This window comes from Aulonocara stuartgranti, assembly GCF_965226115.1.
Source record: "Aulonocara stuartgranti genome assembly, chromosome: 22".
NCBI lineage: Eukaryota > Metazoa > Chordata > Actinopteri > Cichliformes > Cichlidae > Aulonocara > Aulonocara stuartgranti.
Genome location: NC_138957.1, coordinates 7773378 through 7793015, shown reverse-complemented (window position 1 = coordinate 7793015; position 19638 = coordinate 7773378). Strand labels below are relative to the sequence as shown.

General features: G+C 41.5%; 1 protein-coding gene across 1 annotated transcript in view; it reads left to right on the top strand.

Annotated features, from left to right (window-relative positions):
- Window positions 1–226: 226 nt before the first annotated feature.
- kcng2 (potassium voltage-gated channel, subfamily G, member 2) overlaps window positions 227–19638 on the top strand; it is a 45640-nt gene continuing 26228 nt past the window's right edge. Inside the window, exons 1-2 of the mRNA XM_082520716.1 lie at window positions 227–697; window positions 11908–12805. Of these exons, the coding sequence (XP_082376842.1) occupies window positions 12020–12805 (786 nt within the window). The 5' untranslated portion in view covers window positions 227–697; window positions 11908–12019. The remainder of the gene's footprint in view (window positions 698–11907; window positions 12806–19638) is intronic.

The window sequence follows — 19638 nt, the reverse complement described above, 5'->3', positions numbered from 1 at the left end:
AATGTTAAAGAAAAGATTCTAAATTAAGGCATTAGATGTGCTGGGATCCTAAAAACAAACCAAAGAAAATTGAATTCTTATTTCAAATGTAAACTAAAACATTCCCATGGAAAGAAAAGAAATGATGAGAGTTTAATCTTATCACAAGCGAAGGGGAAGGGGAAAAGATACCAAACACTCCCCCCTGACGCTGTGAGAAGCGGTCCTGCTCTCCCAGACGCGCAGTTAGTCAGAGCGCACCGCGGAGCGCGCAGATCCGGACGCACCTGAGCAGACGGAGCGCAGCGGCGTGGCCGTCGGAGAGCTGCACACAGCTCTTCACCTGTTCTGAGCCACACGCACACAAACACACACACGCACACGCTTCTCCGCAACATCTGCCACGTCGCCTCTGATGATGAAGAGACGGGGACAGCCCGGACAGAGTCTTCGCGGGTGTGGAGCATTTCTGCGTCCCCTGGCGTCTCCGCTGGACCACATGATTGAATTTTAACGCAGATCGTTTTCGATCGTTCAAACCGGTGACTTTGAGAAGCCTTGAAACGCCGGTGCGGGCTGTGTGTGAAGCTCGGTGCTTCGTTCTCACTACAATGTCCCAGACCATCTGCGTGGGAAACTTACAGGCATGCTGCACGCGGAGGGGCGCGTACGTGCGAGCGGGCTGAAACAGATGGACGCAAGCCCAGCGACACACCGGGTAAGTCTGACAACTGCAAAACATCACATTACAGGTTGTTTTTTTGTTTTGTTTTTATTTGTTGCCTCGGTAGAGACAGCATAGTCAGTCTTAGACATGCAAGCGCTCAAATATTGACTGAAGAATAAGAGAGGCACTGCCGGCTTTTCCTCTTTTAAACTCACAAATATGACAAACTTCCTCCATTTCACTGGACTATCCCATTAATTATTCTATAGCGAGCAGTAAAGTGGCTACAGAGGATACTAGGTCCAACGAATACATTCATAATATCCTCCAATTTTTTTTCTCCATTAGATTATAATTTCTGTAATGTTCCTGAAGGGACTTCCAGAAGTGTCGTTAAGGTGCTTAGTTGCATCTCTTCCTGTTATGCTATTATTAGGTAATTCCTTTAGGCAGCACGAGGAGTACTACGGCCTGCTTTCTTTAATTTAAATATGTTTTCATGCATATTAAATAGTCACCTTGCCTTTAAGGAGCCTCTTCCCAGCAGCCTCCTGCTTTAAATGTGCTCTAGAGCAGGGTTAACGAGCACCAAACCTTGACCTGTCATCTCAAGAGGAAGACTATTTGATTTTTCTGTCAATATTTGAGCAATGGAGTTGCACCGTGACTAGAAGAGAAGCTTCAAAAAAAGAAGCACCCCCATTCTTTTTTTTCTTGTTTTTCCTGTGTGGATTGCCTGTATAAACATGCCAGCACCTCCTCCTGCTGGGATCATTAACCTGCTATAAAGGGATGCAAATGTTTCTTTCCCCTGAAATGTAAATCTGTGTGTTAAAGCACGCCCCACCCTTCCTGTGCGGTGGGGAACATGGCTATTGTCTTGCCTATTAAAAATATGTTGGTTTATCAAGTTCACCCTGAAAGCAAACAGTTCCACCAACTTATTTCCCTCATTAGCCTTCCTCCTCCTCCTCCTCCAGCTGAAGGTTGAGCTAACAGAAGGAGCAGAGAAGCCTGCAGATTCTTGGGACATGATAGATGGAAGGTAGAAAGCTGCTGCTCTGCTTGTGTTCTTTGTTAAGGAACATAATGGGAATATTCATTATGTGGAACTAGGCAGCTTCTTCTCCCCCCCCCCCCGATGTTTGTTCCCTAAACTCCATCTCCATCCTAACTGGCCCCACCATCAAATAGATACTTTCCATTGCAGCAATTTAGTCAACCCATTATCTTCCCCTCCCTATCTCATGCTTTGAGAAATCCAGTCCTTTGAATTAGCTGATTGACACGGAGTGTTGGGCTCAAAGGGAAGGTTTCATTTTCAAATTGAAACGGTCACGTACTTATTAAACTTCTATAAAAAGTAGTAATGATGTAAAATTTGAGAGGATTTGGACGGACTTGTATGAAAGCAACTGGAGCAACTTTTTTTAAAAGAGAAAAACAGGCCCATGATTGATTCCATTATAAATAACGCATAAGTAAAAAGCACAGAGCAAAACACGCTGCTCAAAAAAGACACTTTTAAGTCTGCTGTGTTGCTATTAGATGCCTCCTGACAGAGAATACACAGAATAAAGCTAAAAGTTAGATCCAAAACCTCAGCACTGATACAGTGTGGCTAACACTCTACAGATGCACAAAAGACAACACAATCAAAATGTTGCATGAAAAGGAGAATTTACTGCATCACAGTTTGTTTCAGCTGTTGGCCCTGCAGCCTGAAATCTTGACCACCACTTGTTTGGTGTTCAGTTGCCCCAGTGTGTGAGCGTTTGTCATTTTTTACATGAAAAAGATTAAAAATAAATAAATAAAAGAGCTCCCTAAAATTTGGCTGTGCAGGTGGTTCATCACTTACTAATAATTTGAGCAGAAGAATGGAAGGCTGCTGGCTGTAGCAAGCAGCTAGGCTGACCACATTGTGTGCTTGTGAGTCAAAATAATTGAGTGCAGTCAATGGACACAACTGTGTTTTTTTCCCCTCTTAAGCTGCTGAGGTGTAAGTGTCCCTAATCTAAACTCTGTGCCTGCACATACGCAATTTCTGGCTTCTGAAAATTGTTTTTCCAAGTCATGGCAATCAAAAGATCCAAAATAATTACAAGGTAATGATTTAATGTGCATGAAAGCATCTCTAAATGAAAGAATGCACCCTGTAGTACTGCCACTAAGCACCTCAAGGACACTTATAGAAGCCCCCTCAGGAACATCACAGGAATGATGATGCAATGAGCTGAAAAAATACTGGCGGCCAGAGATACCCCTCAGTCTCCCAGTCTCCACCTATAATATGAATTTCAAAATTCTCAAGTGATCACATTCACGAGATTTTCAGAAAACTTGACCTCTGACCCGAGGTCAAAGTTGACATGACATGTTTACTGTATGTTGACAATCGCACCACACTTGTAAGGCTAACAATATAAAACTTTTTGTCAGTTTTCAACAAATAAATCATGAATCATGTTGACCTTGAAGACCTTGATGTAAGGCAACTTTTTATGGACTGTGAACATGACCCCACAAAGTTTTATTGGTATTCAAAACCTTTTAACCTATCGTGTTTACAGGTAGAACAACAGCCACACAAACACTGCCAAATAATTGATTAATTGTTGTTGAAGTTGGACAGCTCCGTACATTCATCTTTGAGCTCTAGTAGTAGAGCTCAAAGAGTAGCTTTGCACTATTCTCAGTTTAAATGTAACCCTTTTTAAGCCATACTGGGCTTTGATGCTACCCTTTGGGTTCTTCCATTGCCAGAAAAAATCATTTTAGTTTCCTTCCCTCTCACTTTAAACCAGCTTTCTTCTGATTGGCTGGATCTGGCAACAGAGAGTTCTACATAAATCCAAGGAGCTGAAATGGAGCGTCTAGAATTGTCAGCAGCCTGAGCTTCTGGCTCACAGGGGTTTCTTTTGCATACATATACCTCATTATTTGACGCTTTTCCCATGTTTAATATGATCCTGTGCCACTGTAACAGTATAAAGAAGAGTATTATAGATTCAGTTGAATCACAATCATCAGTTGCTGCAGCCTTAGTGTTTTTCTTTTAGCTACAAAATGTACTTTGATCAAACTTACAGTGAGTGCAGTGTAGGTGGGTCAGTGCTGCAAGGCTCATTTCTGCCTTTGCATCTCTTTCCCGGTCTGATCTGCAAAGCTGGATCTCCAAAATATTCCGGTTCAAAATGAACAGTCGCGCAAGTGCATTTTTTAAGCTTTCAAAGCAGTGTACATAAATAATAGGCTTTGGGTTACGGAAAGCCAACCCATTTAGCCCATTTATAATTCACAGTGTGGAAAGCATCCCATACTGGTTTGCCAGTTTCAATTATGAACATTAGGTATTGAATCCATAACAAAGGATCTGTTAAGTGAGACAAAACCTGGCTGGACAAAACCATCAGCTTCCATGAGTCATAATCTAATAGGTACTCTGTGCTGCTTCCCCTGAGTGGTACATATGTGATTATGCCGTGAGAAGCACTCTTTCTGTGATTATTGCAGTTTGCGTCATTCTAGATTATGAAATAATTTTCTCAGAGATGATTGCTGCACCTATACTGCTGGCAAGAAACTCAACGGTGCTCATAATTTCGAGCAGGGCTTTCAGCGGCCAAAAAGTCATCCAGAGGGTAATCATCAGTGATTTAGCAGCCGGTCAGGTGAAGGTTCGGTGTCAGTCAAAACAGACGTCTGCTTCAGGCCTTTAACAAAGACGGAGGCTGAGTGGATGTGGGAAGGCAAATGCATCAGTGATGCGAGGATGGCATATTTATGCAAAGACTCATGTAAATTGTATTTTCATGAGCAGTTGGAGGTAAAAGAGCAATTCACATTTCAAGAGTTCTCTGTCTTCTTCACTTATTATTTCTGAAGAGGGACAGAGAGAAAGGTGACTCTTTTACTTTTGATTGCACAGATCCAATATTTGGGGTTGAAGGTCACCTGGTGTGACAAAAGCCTTTTTTTATTAAAAATAAAAGGCTGTAACTGTAACTTGAGCTGTGATACCTCAACCTATTGGGGATGTTGGATGTCCTGTTTTATTAAATTAGAATTGCTCTGGAATTGAGAACTACTGGATCAATGTGCTAAAGCCAGAGCATCCTCATCCCATCCCATAACATACCGACGATTTATCACGTCCCGACGCGCCTCACAGTAACGCTCGCGGCGGTAACACATGCTACAGCCATCTATTCCAGCCCTAACCCTAACCTTGACCCTATCAGATGGTGTTTTCCAAAGTGATTTATGATCAGCGCATAAAACACATTAACATGTATAGATTCAGTCCAAATGGCTCTCATGCCTCCGAATGTGCAACATACCGGCGGTATGTGACGACCTGGGATGAGAACGAGTTGGCTAAAGTTAAAAATTAGACTAAGTGTCCAAAATCATTCATTTCACTACCTCCTGCCCCGTATACATGTTTAGGGTGTTCTGTGTGGTGGATTATAGGGAGCACATCTGATAAATTTAAAACCACTTAGATCCATAGATAATGTATAAAAGATAAAAGAAAATGGAGCCTGTGTTTTCTCTAATGGTCAACAGGGGCCAGCTCCTCTGGATCCACAGAGAGTAAAAGGCAGCTTGGCTTTCTTGATCCATTCCCTAAATCAGCACTATCCTGATGAGTTTGCTGTCCTAAATCAATGGTTTCTAGTCTTACTGAATACAAGATGATATGCATTTTAGAAATGCTAGCCCTATTAGTGTTGAAAGGATGATTTAAAAAAAAGGATTCACTTAAGTCTGGAGCAAACTTTTCGCCAGTGCACGATTGAGTATGCAGAGTCCATACATCTGTTTTCAAAAAGCTGAGATGACAGCGGCCAAATGCTCTGTTCAAAGTTTAACATCCATATTATGCTACATCCATTTTAAATGGCCAAGTACGTTAATATCAACATGCAGCGAATATATATTTACTGCATGGTCTGGGATGTTTCTACGATGACGGTGTACATCGATAATGCAGCGGCCGTTATGTTTAGTGTGGTATTGTGAGCACTGCCATAAGAATGATGGTGCCAAAAAACAAAGTGAGGCTTATAATAAAAACCCCTAAATTAAATAAAGATAGCTATAAGGTCCTTCTGTGTAAAAGTAGGTGAGATATTTTGTTTTAGATATGAACCTCTGCTCTGGCTTGGGGAAATGCCAGGAGGGCCATCAGTGTCCACATGAGTGTACGAACAAAAAGTCACAGCATACAAGGAAAAAATAAATAAATAAATAAATAAATACATTAATTAATTTAAAAAATATATATATATATATACAGGACTCACTACACTAGATACGTTTTAATCTATATTAATGTTCTTTTTCCAATAAAGGAATGAATAACTTCCTCATCTAGTTTTTTCTCAAACATCTAAAGCTACAAGACTTTAAACAGATGTTTTGAGTTTTGAAGATCCTACACCTTAAAAAGAAACAGGTTTTATTTGTGTCTTTTTGTGTCTAATTAGAATTGGGACTGAACTAACTCTTGTTGAGTTTTATTGGAAGGACTAGTTACAGCTTTTCATTTTTAAGGGGATAAAGAGACTGAAAAACTAAGCTGGATGTGTACAGGGTCGTTCTAAAAGAACAACTAAGCTTAGCAGAGTACCCCGCAATGCTCGGCAAGCTTGCTTTTCTACATTCATAGCTGATCACAAGAACAACCCACACACTTTTCTCTACTATCAGCTGCCTTCTTACCCTAAAGCTAAACCTATTTAACCTCACTTCAAGATGTGAGGGCTCTGCAGTCTCTTTCAGAGATATCATGAATACCATCAGACAGGATATTTGAACAAAAATGTTTTTGTGTACATGATATGAGAAGACGCTCTGCCCTTCTTCTCAGCGATGAAATATAATTGAAACTGTCAACAAAGCTCTGCTTGGAGATGTGGGCGGTGAGCGATCTTAAAACATGTGATCTTGACCCCAAGTTTGTGGCTGTCTTGAGTATGTTGAGCTAAAAACTGAAAAATCAGTCTTTGCTCACAGGCAGCTGCTTTACCTGCAGCTCTTTAACCCTGCCGTTATTAAACAGCTGCAAAAGGAAACTGATGTGAACCCTTTGAGTTTTCTGTGGTCTATGAGACAGACTTTACATTACACGAGTGTCCAGTGTTTATTTGAGAAATTCGAGTCTGTTCTGATTGCAGTAAAACTAGAGCTTAATGGACAGAGGATTTTTAAGACTGATACCAGTACTGATATTTGGTGAAATTGGCCATTATTTTTTCCCCTCAGAAACACTAAATTTAAATATTTGATATATTTAGATATTTCTGAGTCCTTACTAAGATAATATGCCACTACCATTTAAAATATTAAGATGTTGGTTTATTTTAATACCAATACTATATTTCGGCAGATAGACAAAAACTAATATGTATGCAGGACTGATATAATAGGCAGAGAAGCTTAACTTTATTTGGGAGGGGGTTATTATGATAATTATGATCACTGCTCATGCAGTTGTGCTCATAAGTTTACATACCCTGGCAGAATTTATGACGTCTCAACCATTTTTCAGAGAATATGAATCATAACACAAAAACTTTAATGTCACTCATGGTTAGTGGTTGGCTCAAGCCATTTATTGTCAAACAACTGTGTTTACTCGTTTTAAATAGTAATCACTACACAAACTACCCAAATGACCCTGATCAATGGTTACACAGCCTGGTGATTTGGTCTAATAACATGCACACGACTTGAAACAAAAAGGTAAGAATGGCTATTAAAGATAAACATCTTCACCTGTGATCTGTTTGCTTGTAATTGGTGGGTGTGTATAAAAGGTCAGTGACTTTCTGGACTCCTGACAGACTCCAGTGCTGCTGTTTTTTGGATTCAAAGTCGTGGGTAAAGCAAAAGAATTGTCAAAGAATCTGCGGGAAAAGGTAGCTGAACTCTATAGAACAGGAAAGGGGTATAAGAAAATGTCAAAACAATCAGCAGTGTTCAAACTCTAATTGCAAAGTAGAAAATTAGGGGTTCTGTTGAAACCAATGCATGGTCAGGTGGACCAACTAAAATTTCAGCCACAACTGTCAGAAAAACTGTTCAGGATACAAAGAAAAACCCAGAAATAACTTCAGGTGAAATACAGGACTCTCTGAAAAAAATGTGGTGTGGCTGTTTCAAGAAGAAAGAAAGTGTACTTTATTGGTCCCCGTGGGGAAAATCCCTCTCTGCATTTAACCCATTCACTCAGTGAAGCAGTGGGCAGCCATTGGAGCAGTGTGTAGGGACGGTACCTTGCTCAGGGGTACCTCAGGGTAGCTGTTCAGGGGAATCGAACCCCCGACCTTCCAATCATGGGGCCACCACTCTACCTACTGAGCTATCCCTGCCCTTGATGCACAATAAACACAATAAACAACATTTTGTAAGTGTTCCACTTACAAAATGCCAAACAGCACAGAGACGAGCATCAAACCTTCTGGAACAAAGTCATTTGGAGTGATGAGACGAAAATGGAACTTTTTGGCCAAAACCATAAACACTACATTTGGAGAGGATTTAACAAGGCCTGTAATGAAAGGTACACCACTCCTACTGTGAAACTTGTTGGTGGATCACTAATGTTTCAGGGATGTGTGAGCTACATAGGCACAGGGAATTTAGTCAGAAGTGATGGCGATATGAGTGCAGTAAGTTATCAAAAAAAAAAAATACTGGAGAAAAATTTGCACTCATCAGCTCGGAAGCTGTGCATTGCAACATGTGAATGATCCAAAACAGAAGGCCAAGTCGACCTCTGACTGGCTACAGCAAAATGAAGCGAATGTTCTGGAGTGGCCATCTCATTATCACTGAACCAATCTGAGTTCATGCAAGACAGCCCAAGAATTTATAGGAACTGGAAGCTTTTTACCAGGAAGAATGGGAAGCTTTACCATCTGAGAAGATAAAAAAGCAGCATTCACAACTACCAGAAAAGACTTAAAGATGTGATTGATGTTAAAGGGGGCAAAACACAGTATTAAGAACTGAGGTATGTAAGCTTTTGATCAGAGTCATTTGGGTAGTTTGTGTAGTGATTATGATTTAAAAAGAGTAAACACAGTTATTTGACAATAAATGGCTTCAGCCAACAACTAACCATGAGTGAAATCAAAGTTTTTTTCGTTGTTATGATTTATATGCTCTGAAAAATGGTTAAGAAATCATGAATTCTGGCAGTGTATGTAAACTTATGAGCAAAATATTATATTTAGAATTTTTAGATAATCGGGGAGGGGCCTCATCAGATTCAGCAAAACAGTGAACATCAAAAAACATCGTTAATGAAGACTACACATCAGCAAATGCAGTCTGGTGGCCAAACTCTTGCTGCAAATGCTTTAATGTTTCATTTACTTGGCTAGAAATGTAGGATTTTCACGACTAAATAAATCCTTATTTGACATGTTATTCGTTCGTGGTTTGCCATCTTCCTATATAGCTTGAATTTATTCTCTCTGTACTTTTTTAGCCACCCTGGGGTGCAGTGTCATGCTCAATAAACTGCTCCTGTCAGAACCACTTTTTTGAGTTGCTGTAGAGGTGACGCTCTCTGAACCCCACCCCGGGAGAAAACGACCTGTTTCAGACTGATTGGCCCCACAAATAGAAGAGGAAACTGAGGATAGCTGGAGGGGTCCAACTCTTAATTTGTTGTGACGATATTCCGAGTCTCTCTACATCAGCTCCACTGCCTTGGGTCCAGTCCAGTCATTCTCAGCAAACAGGATCACAGGCCTTTGCTATACATATCTGGTTTATGTGTGCAAATACCCATGTTACGTAAAGCAAAGGGTTATGAACTGAACACAACAAATATGTAATTAGAGTCAAAGAGTTTCTGAAGATGAGAAAAGATGTGCAAAGAAGCAACGAAGAAGCAACACGTTTGTCTGTGTGATCAGCGAGTGATGACACAAGTCTGATTCAGCAACAACAGCAGGCATTCAGGCATCACTGCAAAACTCAATCAGAAATGTGAAAAAGCAAGACTTCTTGCTTCAACAGCACTGATTTGTAGGTAGATTGTTTTTACAAACAAACAATTTTGCTGTTATTTTCAGAAGATGATCTTTGGAGAGATACTGAACCCCAAGTAGTCCTATCAAGAATTCATCCCAGTGTGAATGTTACATAGAAAGCACTTAGGCATAGAAAAAAGTGTTTGTTTGAATAGGTCTGAGTAGGTGAATGAGGCATGCTTATAAATGCTTCGAGTGCTCCAGTAGTGTAGAAAAACACACAGTTCATTTGCCATTTATAAGAAAAAAGGTAATGCTTCCTCATCAAATGTGCTTGGACAGTAGAAAAACTAATTGTTATCAATATGTGACAAGACTGTAGAACTTCACACGACTGTAATGGGCTACAAGAACATCAGCAAGAGGCTTAGTGAGAAGGTGACAAAGGTTGATGTGATTAATCTGAAATAGAAGAAATATAAAATGAGCATCAATTGCCCTCGGTCTGGAACCATGCAATGTGGTCGAATGAAACCGAAATCAAATAAACTGGCATCAATTTGACCTGCCATGTTTAGAGGAAGACAAATGGTAAGTATGAGCCAAAGACTACTATCCCCGCTGTCAAGCACAGCTTTGCAGCTGTTTTTCTGCTGAGGCTACATGGTAACATTCATTCATTCATGGAGGTACCAGTGGATGGAGCCATGCCCTGTAAAGTCTTGGAGGAGAACCTCTTTCCCTCAGCCAGAACACTGAAGATGGGCCTTACATGGGCCTTCTAGCGTGACAGTGACCCAAAACATACCCTCAAGCCAACAAAATGGCTAAAAAATAAGCACATTAAAGTCATGGAGCCAGTCTCCCGATCTCAGTCCTACAGGAAATCTGTGGAGGGAGCTGAAACTGATATGTGCAAACCTGGCGATCAACTACGAGAAACGCTTCCATCGAGGGTTTCTCCAACAAATTCTAAGAAATATTTTGCTTAAGGATCAAAGACTTATTTCACTCACATGGAAATCAATTCATTAATTTGAGGTAAAACAGTAAAAAAAAACACTTTGATGAAGATAAAATATTGAACAGTATTTTAATGTCATGTGTTGTAGGTAGATCCTCTCCTGTGTTCATGTTCGTCTCAGCGTGCTGCGATTGGACCTGTGTGATGTTCTACATTTCCTACAGGATAATAAAGCGAACTTTTCACAGCCTGCTGATGCAGTGAATAGAAAAACATTATTCATTTATCTGCTTTGATTTCAAACCTCAGCATGAACTCTAGTTGCTTTTCTCTGAGCTTACGCTGCTGTTTGACTCCACATCATTTTATACAGCTATGGAAAAAATCTGACTCTTGACTGAGGTGTTTTTTTTCTTAAAAACTTTTCATCTATGTGTTCCATCTTCAGGCCAGCCAGAAAAGGAGTTAAAAGCCATGATTGCAGCTATTACTTGGTTTACTCTTGCAGCTTAAAATATACTTGGCTAGCCTGATGATATAAGTCACAAGTACAGAGAGGTCAGCTTGAAGAAAGTGAGTTACCAGTTTCATAATGCCAGGAAGTTTTCCAAAGACTGGGAACTTTCTGAAGCACTAATAGTTCCCCAGACACATTAGTTTCCACTACTGCTCAGTGGGTAGGTCTGGATCTCCTGTGTGGAGTTTGCATGTTCTCTTTATGCCTGTTTCCTTTTGAAAAACATACTCATTCATGCCACTTCTCTAGGCCTCTCCCAGGATTTCATAAAAGCCCCTTAAATAGGTAAATTAGTTTGCTGATGCTTCTAAGTGGGTCATCTGTTTTTACATAATTTTTGTGTAGGATAGTGGAAAACGGGTAGACATGCGAGACAACGAAAAAAAAAAACCACTTCCCGTACACACATGCATCTACCAGCATTTCTGTGCAATCAAATGCAATAAGTAATGTCAGTCACTTCTGTAATCCTCTGTCTTCCTCTTTTACATAATTCAAAGCAGAGTACTCTCTGAGCACCTAGCACCACCTAATAGGCTTCATTAGCTTCCTCCATCTTTGAATCTACAGCTTCTCATTCACCTTTGAGTAAATCTACTAATTGCTGCTGTTACGTTCAGATGAACTGATACATTTTAGTGCTGTGTGCAAATAAAAAGTGATGACGGTGCGAAGAATGAAATCAAAGTTGCTGTCTGACCTTCACAAACCTGTCTAACTGCTCTGCATTGGCCACGAGCATGTACCTGATGTCACTTAGATATTTGTCTTTTCTGTCATATAGAGACGCGCTGTGCTGCTGAATGGGTGACGAGCTGCGACTCACGTCACCAGCCCTGTGAAACCACCTCCCATCGCATCGTGCGGGATAGGATTCCCCCAGCAGAGCTGCAGGGATGTACCAGGAGGTGGCCTTCCTGGCAGGGAGCACTGATCACCAGTTCACCACATTCCAGTTTAAACGCTTGGAGAACCCACAAGAGGTCACATCCAAGAAGGGGTTGTTCTATAAGCGCGCTCAGCTCCTGCTTCAGCCTCAGTCTCACCGAGAGGATGGAGGTGAGATTGACCTGGCGGATGGGGCAGCCATCATCAATGTGGGTGGCATTAAGTACCACATACCCTGGTCCACGCTGGATGAGTTCCCTCTGACGCGACTGGGGAAGCTACGGGCTTGTAGCAACGAAGCAGAGATCATGGACGTGTGCGATGATTACGACGGCAGCTGCAACGAGTACTTTTTCGACCGAAACCCGTCAGCTTTCCGCATCATCGTGACTTTCCTGGCAGCGGGAAAACTGAGGCTCCTGAGGGAGATGTGTGCATTGTCCTTCCAGGAGGAGCTGCTGTACTGGGGGGTGGAGGAGAACAACCTGGACTGGTGCTGCCTCAGGAAGCTGCGATTAAGGCAGGAGGAGTACAAAGAGCAGCAGAGGCTGGAGGAGGAGGAGGGGGCCGAGCTCAACTCACCGCAGTCCTGCGAGGAGACCCAGCAGCCTGTGGAAGGACCAGAGGAGACCTTTTCAGGAGGCTGCATGCGGAGGCTGAGGGACATGGTGGAGAACCCCCACTCGGGCCTTCCAGGGAAGATCTTCGCCTGCCTCTCGGTCTTATTTGTAGCCATCACTGCTGTGACCCTGTGTGTCAGCACCATGCCCGACCTCAGAGAGGAGGAGGAGAGAGTGAGTTCTCTTCAGAAATAACTTTTTTTTTCAAAATACAGTGAGGTCAATAAGTATTGTGTGATTTTGCAAGTTATCTTACTTAGAGATCATGGAGGGGTCTACAATTTTCAGCAGAGGTGCATTTCCACTGTGAGAGACAGAATCTAAAAAGAAAAATCCGGAAATCACATTGTATGATTTTTGAACAATTAATTTGTGAATTACTGTGTCAAATAAGTAGTTGATCACTTGTTTATTGGCCAGATTTCTGACCCTCAAAGATCTGTTATTTTGCTTTCAAATAGTCCAGCTACACTCTGCTCATGATTCTAAATTTGTAGCACCTGTTTGAGATCGTTAGCTGTCATAAAGACACCTGTGCACCCCACATTCAGCCAAAGTCTAAGTAGCAACATGGGCAAAACCAAAGAGCTGTCAAAAGACACAAGAAACAAAATTGTAGACCTTCACAAAGCTGGAAAGGGCTACAATTGCCAAGCAGCTTGGTGAAAAAAGAACAACTGTTGGAGCAACTGCCAGAAAATGGAAGAGGCTAATGATGACTGTCAATGTCCCTCGGACTGGGGCCCCACGGAAGATCTCTCCTCGTGGGGTTTCAATGATGCTAAGAATGGTGAAGAATCAGCCCAGAACTACACGGGAGGAGCTGGTCAATGCCGTGAAGACAGCTGGGACCATCGTTTCCAAGGCTACTGTCAGTAATACACTAAGACGTCATGGTTTAAAATTGCATTGCATGGAAGGTTCCCCTGCTTAAGTCAGCCCATGCCCAGGTCCGTCTGAAGTTTGCCAGGGACCATCTGGATGATCCAGAGGAGTCATGGGAGAAAGTCCTATGGTCAGATGAGACCAAAGTAGAACTTTTTGGTCTTAACTCCATTCGCCATTTTGGAGGAAGAAGAATGATGAGTATCATCCCAATAATACCATACCTACTGTGAAGCATGGGGCTGGAAGCATCATGCTCTGGGGGTGTTTTCCTGCTCAGGGGACAGGACGACCGCACTGTATTAAGGAGAGAATGAATGGGGCCATGTATTGTGACATATTGGGGAAAAAACTCCTTCCCTCAGTCAGAGCATTAAAGATGGGTCGTGGCTGGGTCTTCCAACATGACAATGACCCAAAGCACGCAGCCAGGAAAACCAAGGAGTGGCTCCTAAGAAGCATATCAAGGTTCTGGAGTGGCCTAGCCAGTCTCTAGACCTAAATCCAATAGAAAATCTTTGGAGGGAGCTGAAACTCCATGTTGCTCAGCGACAGCCCCGAAACCTAACAGATCTAGAGAAGATCTGTATGGAGGAGTGGGACAAAATCCCTCCCTGAACTACAGGAACCGTTTGACCTCTGTAATTGTTAACAAAGGCTTCTGTATCAATATCTAACATTTTTTGACTTAAGTGATCAAATATTTATTTGACACAGTAATTCACAAATAAATTGTTCAAAAATCATACAATGTGATTTCTGGATTTTTCTTTTTAGATTCTGTGTCTCACAGTGGAAATGTACCTCTGCTGAAAATATTAGACCCCTCCATGATTTCTAAGTAAGAGAACTTGCAAATCTTTCCAGATCCACAGATTTTAATTGAAATTATTCAAAAATTCCTAACTGGTTTCCAGAATGAAGCCTTTTTGAGTTACTGCTTTGCTTTTATTCAGTAAAAACTGCAGCGCTGGGCACCAGAATATCTATTATTAGAAATCATGACTAAATCCAAAGGTGGCATCTCTGAACTTTAGAAGATAAGACAGGATTTCCTCACTAAGTTTAGACAAACAGATAGCAGTCATGGATTCTGGCTCCCACTCAGCGCTGATCCAGTATAGCAGCAGATTCTTTATGAGGAACACCACAGTTATGGCTTTACACACAAAAACAATCTTTAAGTCTGATGGGAAGGGAACCCTGTCCTAGGAATTCTCTTTGTTTCAGTATAGCCTCAGGCTGTATGTGCTGTACAGCTGCTTCAGTAAAATTCAGATTATGTTGATGCAGCAGCCCACATACTGAGGCGAAGGCTCAGGCGCAACAGCTCAGGCTTCGTCTCCCCTCACTCGAATACCAGATTATTGAGAGGCTCCCTTCACATATGTTGCATATGTTATTACACAGCAACACATGATATATGTTCTCTCCTATATGGAATAAGTGACAGCAAGCGCCTTACAAGGACGATAACGAGGCTCTGTATTCATCTTTAAAAGAATAAATGGATTTTAATTTTTCATTAGCAGAATCCCACTGAATGTCTCTCCATGTGGCTGATTTTATTTGACCTGCTTCAAAAAATGAATATGAATTAAGCTCATTATTGTTATATAACACCGTGACATGCTAATCTGTACAGTTAGCAGCTGTATACTTTAAACCACGGATTGCCCCGTGCGTGGGGCTGCACGGCGTCAACGTGTTAGCGCGGTTAGCTTGTTACCGCATTAGCACCGTGCAGCCCCACGCACGGGGCAATCCGCGTTAACTAGCTAACAGAGATTTGCCGCATTAATGCGGTTATGCATTAACATCATTTTAACGAGATTAACGCTGACAGCACTAATATTAATATTATGAAACATTCTAATAAATTAGAGAAAACTGCTCACTTCTAAGTACTCAGTGATACTTTACATTGTAAGGAAAATAAATTAGAGAAATCTGGCAATTTCTCTTCTGCCAGCACTTCTTGACTGTCACAGTAACTCATTCTTCAGCATGACTTTTATCCATCTTTGTAAAAAATCTAAAGAAGCATGTGCACTATTTTAGAACAGGATATCAAAATGTCTGCAATTTGAACAAATATTCGCAACAGAATAGTTTGCAAGCACAGAAAAAGATGCTGAAGAAACTGCAGCAGCAGGGAAACTTACATCATCACCTCAGTTTCTCTGACATCCATAAATGTTGCCATAACTTAGCACTGACATGTGTGAGCTACTGCAGCGCTTTGCTTAGTACTTTTAATAGCTGGTAAAAGTACCCTAAGTGAATATACTTTAACAACTTTTAACTTTTTATATATATTTTTTAAACTGATCTACATTTCAGCCTTACTCTTGGAATTGCTGATCTCGATTTGGGCGGTTTGTGTTTCCAGCTGGCACTCAGGCCTCACTTCACTGTGTTGTATGTTCAGTCAACCGATCACTAAATATGCAGCGTTCCCTTGCAGTGAATCACAGCTACAGCAGCACTTCAGTCTGTACTTTCCTCCCGTATGGGCAAGGCAAACATTTTAAGGATGTGTTTACATCTGTTAGCACGATGTTTGCGTAACTTGGAGTGTGTGGGCTACCGTGTGAGGAATTAGGCCATTAATTATCTTTTGCTACATATAATTAGTGTGGAGAAAAGAATGGCCTCAAAATGTCCTTTGAAAGAATGGCAACTCTAACTCCATCCACTCCATCCAACCACAACAATCAAAACCTTTTTTATGGTTCTGTTTGTGTATATCTTTCACTAAAAGGGGTTCACTACTAGTCAAAAAAAGAGCCTTGGAAATCTTGGAAGCCCAATTCTGTAATGAGCCTTGGTTTTTGTCAACATGGTGAACCTTGAACTTCAGTTTGTTTTCTTTTTGTTTTTGGAGAAAAAGACGCGCCCTGGCTTTAAACAGAATTGACCCTTGGGCATGAATTCATAATTCACAACCTCATGAGTGTCAAAGAAAATGATGAGCTTGGTCTTGGTTTTGCTGCTGACCCTCTTCAGTCTTGCCAACTGCTCTTTAACTATGAAGACTGATGTGAAGTCTGGTTATCGGGTCATAGCTGCACATCCAACCACACACCTCTGGTAATTCTGGACCTGAAGGTCCAGAGAGGCTTTCCCTAGGATCCCGTAGGATGACCTGACCTTCAGGAGATGCAACAAAATCCATTGTGGCCCCCCCACACCCTCTAGCAGATTATTACATGAAGGAACCTTTTAAAAAACAAAAAACAAGCGCGTCCATGCTCACAGGTGTACACACGGGTGATCACACCCACAAACTACACCCTTTTTGGCTCCTACCTCAAAGCACACTGTGTTCTGTTGATCTTATGTGCTGCACAATAATGTTTAACATTTAGTATTTACTGTCATATTCCCATATATCATTGTGATGTTGTTTATTCTATTACTCTTGTTCTCTTCTGCTTGCTTTCTTTTTTCTTTCTCAGCAGGTGATCCAGGTGATTGATATATGCATTTTTTTTTCTCTGCCCGTTCTGTTGGTTTTTGTCTTTTGCCCTTCTCCCCCGTCCCTCTTCTCAGCTGTTTCTCTTTCCCTCTTTCTTTCTCCCCTTCTTTCCCCCAGTCAAGTCTGTCCCGTATTCAGTAAGTGAAAATAAAATAAACAATAAAAGGTGAATCAAATGGACCATTACGGCAAGGCTGGGATGGTCAGTTTGGTAAAGTAAATCCGTTGGGCATCTTTCTTTGCCTTTAGACAACAATTCTGATGGCAAAAGAGCCAAACGGGACAGGCAAAAAAACAAAAAAACAAAAAAACAAAATCCATTTTCAAAATTGATTTCCTGAACTAGGGCGAGAATGTTAGCAGTTTCCCTGATGGTTATCCTCACTGCTTCACTTTCATGGGCTTTGGGGAGGATTTCAAAAGTTGCGGTTGCGGTCGATTCTCCAGATTTCAAAGAGAATTTGATGTCTGCTTTCTGCCAGAGTTTGAGATCAGCACTAAAACTGTAAATCTGCACCTGCAAAAGGTCACAAAAATGGAAATACTAGATGTCCAAATGTGAAATCACAACATCATGATGTATAAAGGAGGTCATGAGAGAGGTACAGGAGAGAGTGTCTGGTTTGGAGTTGCATTTCGGTCAGTGGTGTTGATAGAATTATGAACACAGAAAAGGACCATCAGAGACAGTACAATATGGAAAGCATCTGACAGGCAACAGTTTCATTGTCAACATGACAATCATCACACACAAATAAACACACTGCCAATGCAATGAAAGCATACCTGGATAGAAAAACACAAGAACACACAACAGAACACATGCAGAGCCCGAATTTCAACACTATAGAAGCAGTGTGGGATCCTCTTGACAGAGAACAGATCAAAAGGCAGCCAACATCCAAAGAAGAGCTTTAAATGTCCTCCAGAAAGCCTGGAGAACTATTCCTGAAGACTGCTTAGACAATCTTCCTTGTAATGTTTTTAACAGAGTTCAGGCTGCGTTCGAAAAAAAAAAGGTGGTCATACCAAATATTGACTTACAAGCTTGTTAGAATTGTGCAAACTCCCTTTTTATCTTACATACTCTTTCTTTGCGTGTTTGCACATTTCAATAAATTGCTGCACCTAGTTCCTGTTTTTCTATCAAGATGTAAAGAAATGAGACTTTTTCACAGTACTTTAGTTCCTACTCACAGCTGACTAATTGTGCTTTTTCTTATTTTGTTCAATTATAATGGTGGTTGTTTATGTTAAATATGTCCAAACTTCTGAATAAGAAGGTAAATGTATGTACAAAAATTCCTTGTGAGTAATAAAGCTTCGGCTTGCAGCATCTGAGATAGATTTTTCCACTCTTGGCTCGATATGTTATCAGTGTAGAGCTAATAATTCTAATGTGGTCATCTCAGGCACACAACTGTGAGCATAGAGGTGCAAAGAAAACACCAGGATTCTCAAAAAAACAAGTATTTTACAACAATCCTGATATATATATACAGTGGGGCAAAAAAGTATTTAGTCAGCCACCGATTGTGCAAGTTCCCCCACTTAAAATGATGACAGAGGTCAGTAATTTGCACCAGAGGTACACTTCAACTGTGAGAGACAGAATGTGAAAAAAAAATCCATGAATTCACATGGTAGGATTTGTAAAGAATTTATTCGTAAATTAGGGTGGAAAATAAGTATTTGGTCACCTCAAACAAGGAAAATCTCTGGCTCTCACAGACCTGTAACGTCTTCTGTAAGAAGCTTTTCTGTCCCCCACTCGTTACCTGTATGAATGGCACCTGTTTGAACTCATCATCTGTATAAAAGACACCTGTCCACAGCCTCAAATAGTCAGACTCCAAACTCCGCCATGGCCAAGACCAAAGAGCTTTCGAAGGACACCAGGAAAAGTATTGTAGACCTGCACCAGACTGGGAAGAGTGAATCTACAATAGGCAAGCAGCTTGGTGTGAAAAAATCAACTGTGGGAGCAATCATCAGAAAATGGAAGACATACAAGACCACTGATAATCTCCCTCGATCTGGGGCTCCACGCAAGATCTCATCCCGTGGGGTCAAAATGATCATGAGAACGGTGAGCAAAGATCCCAGAACCACACGGGGGGACCTGGTGAATGACCTGCAGAGAGCTGGGACCAAAGTAACAAAGGTCACCATCAGTAACACACTACAACGGCAGGGAATCAAATCCCGCAGTGCCAGACGTGTTCCGCTGCTGAAGCCAGTGCATGTCCAGGCCCGTCTGAAGTTTGCCAGAGAGCACATGGATGATACAGCAGAGGATTGGGAGAATGTCATGTGGTCAGATGAAACCAAAGTAGAACTTTTTGGTATAAACTCAACTCGTCGTGTTTGGAGGAAGAAGAATACTGAGTTGCATCCCAAGAACACCATACCTACTGTAAAGCATGGGGGTGGAAACATCATGCTATGGGGCTGTTTTTCTGCCAAGGGGACAGGACGACTGATCCGTGTTAAGGACAGAATGAATGGGGCCATGTATCGTGAGATTTTGAGCCAAAACCTCCTTCCATCAGTGAGAACTTTGAAGATGAAACGAGGCTGGGTCTTCCAACATGACAATGATCCAAAACACACCGCCCGGGCAACAAAGGAGCGGCTCCGT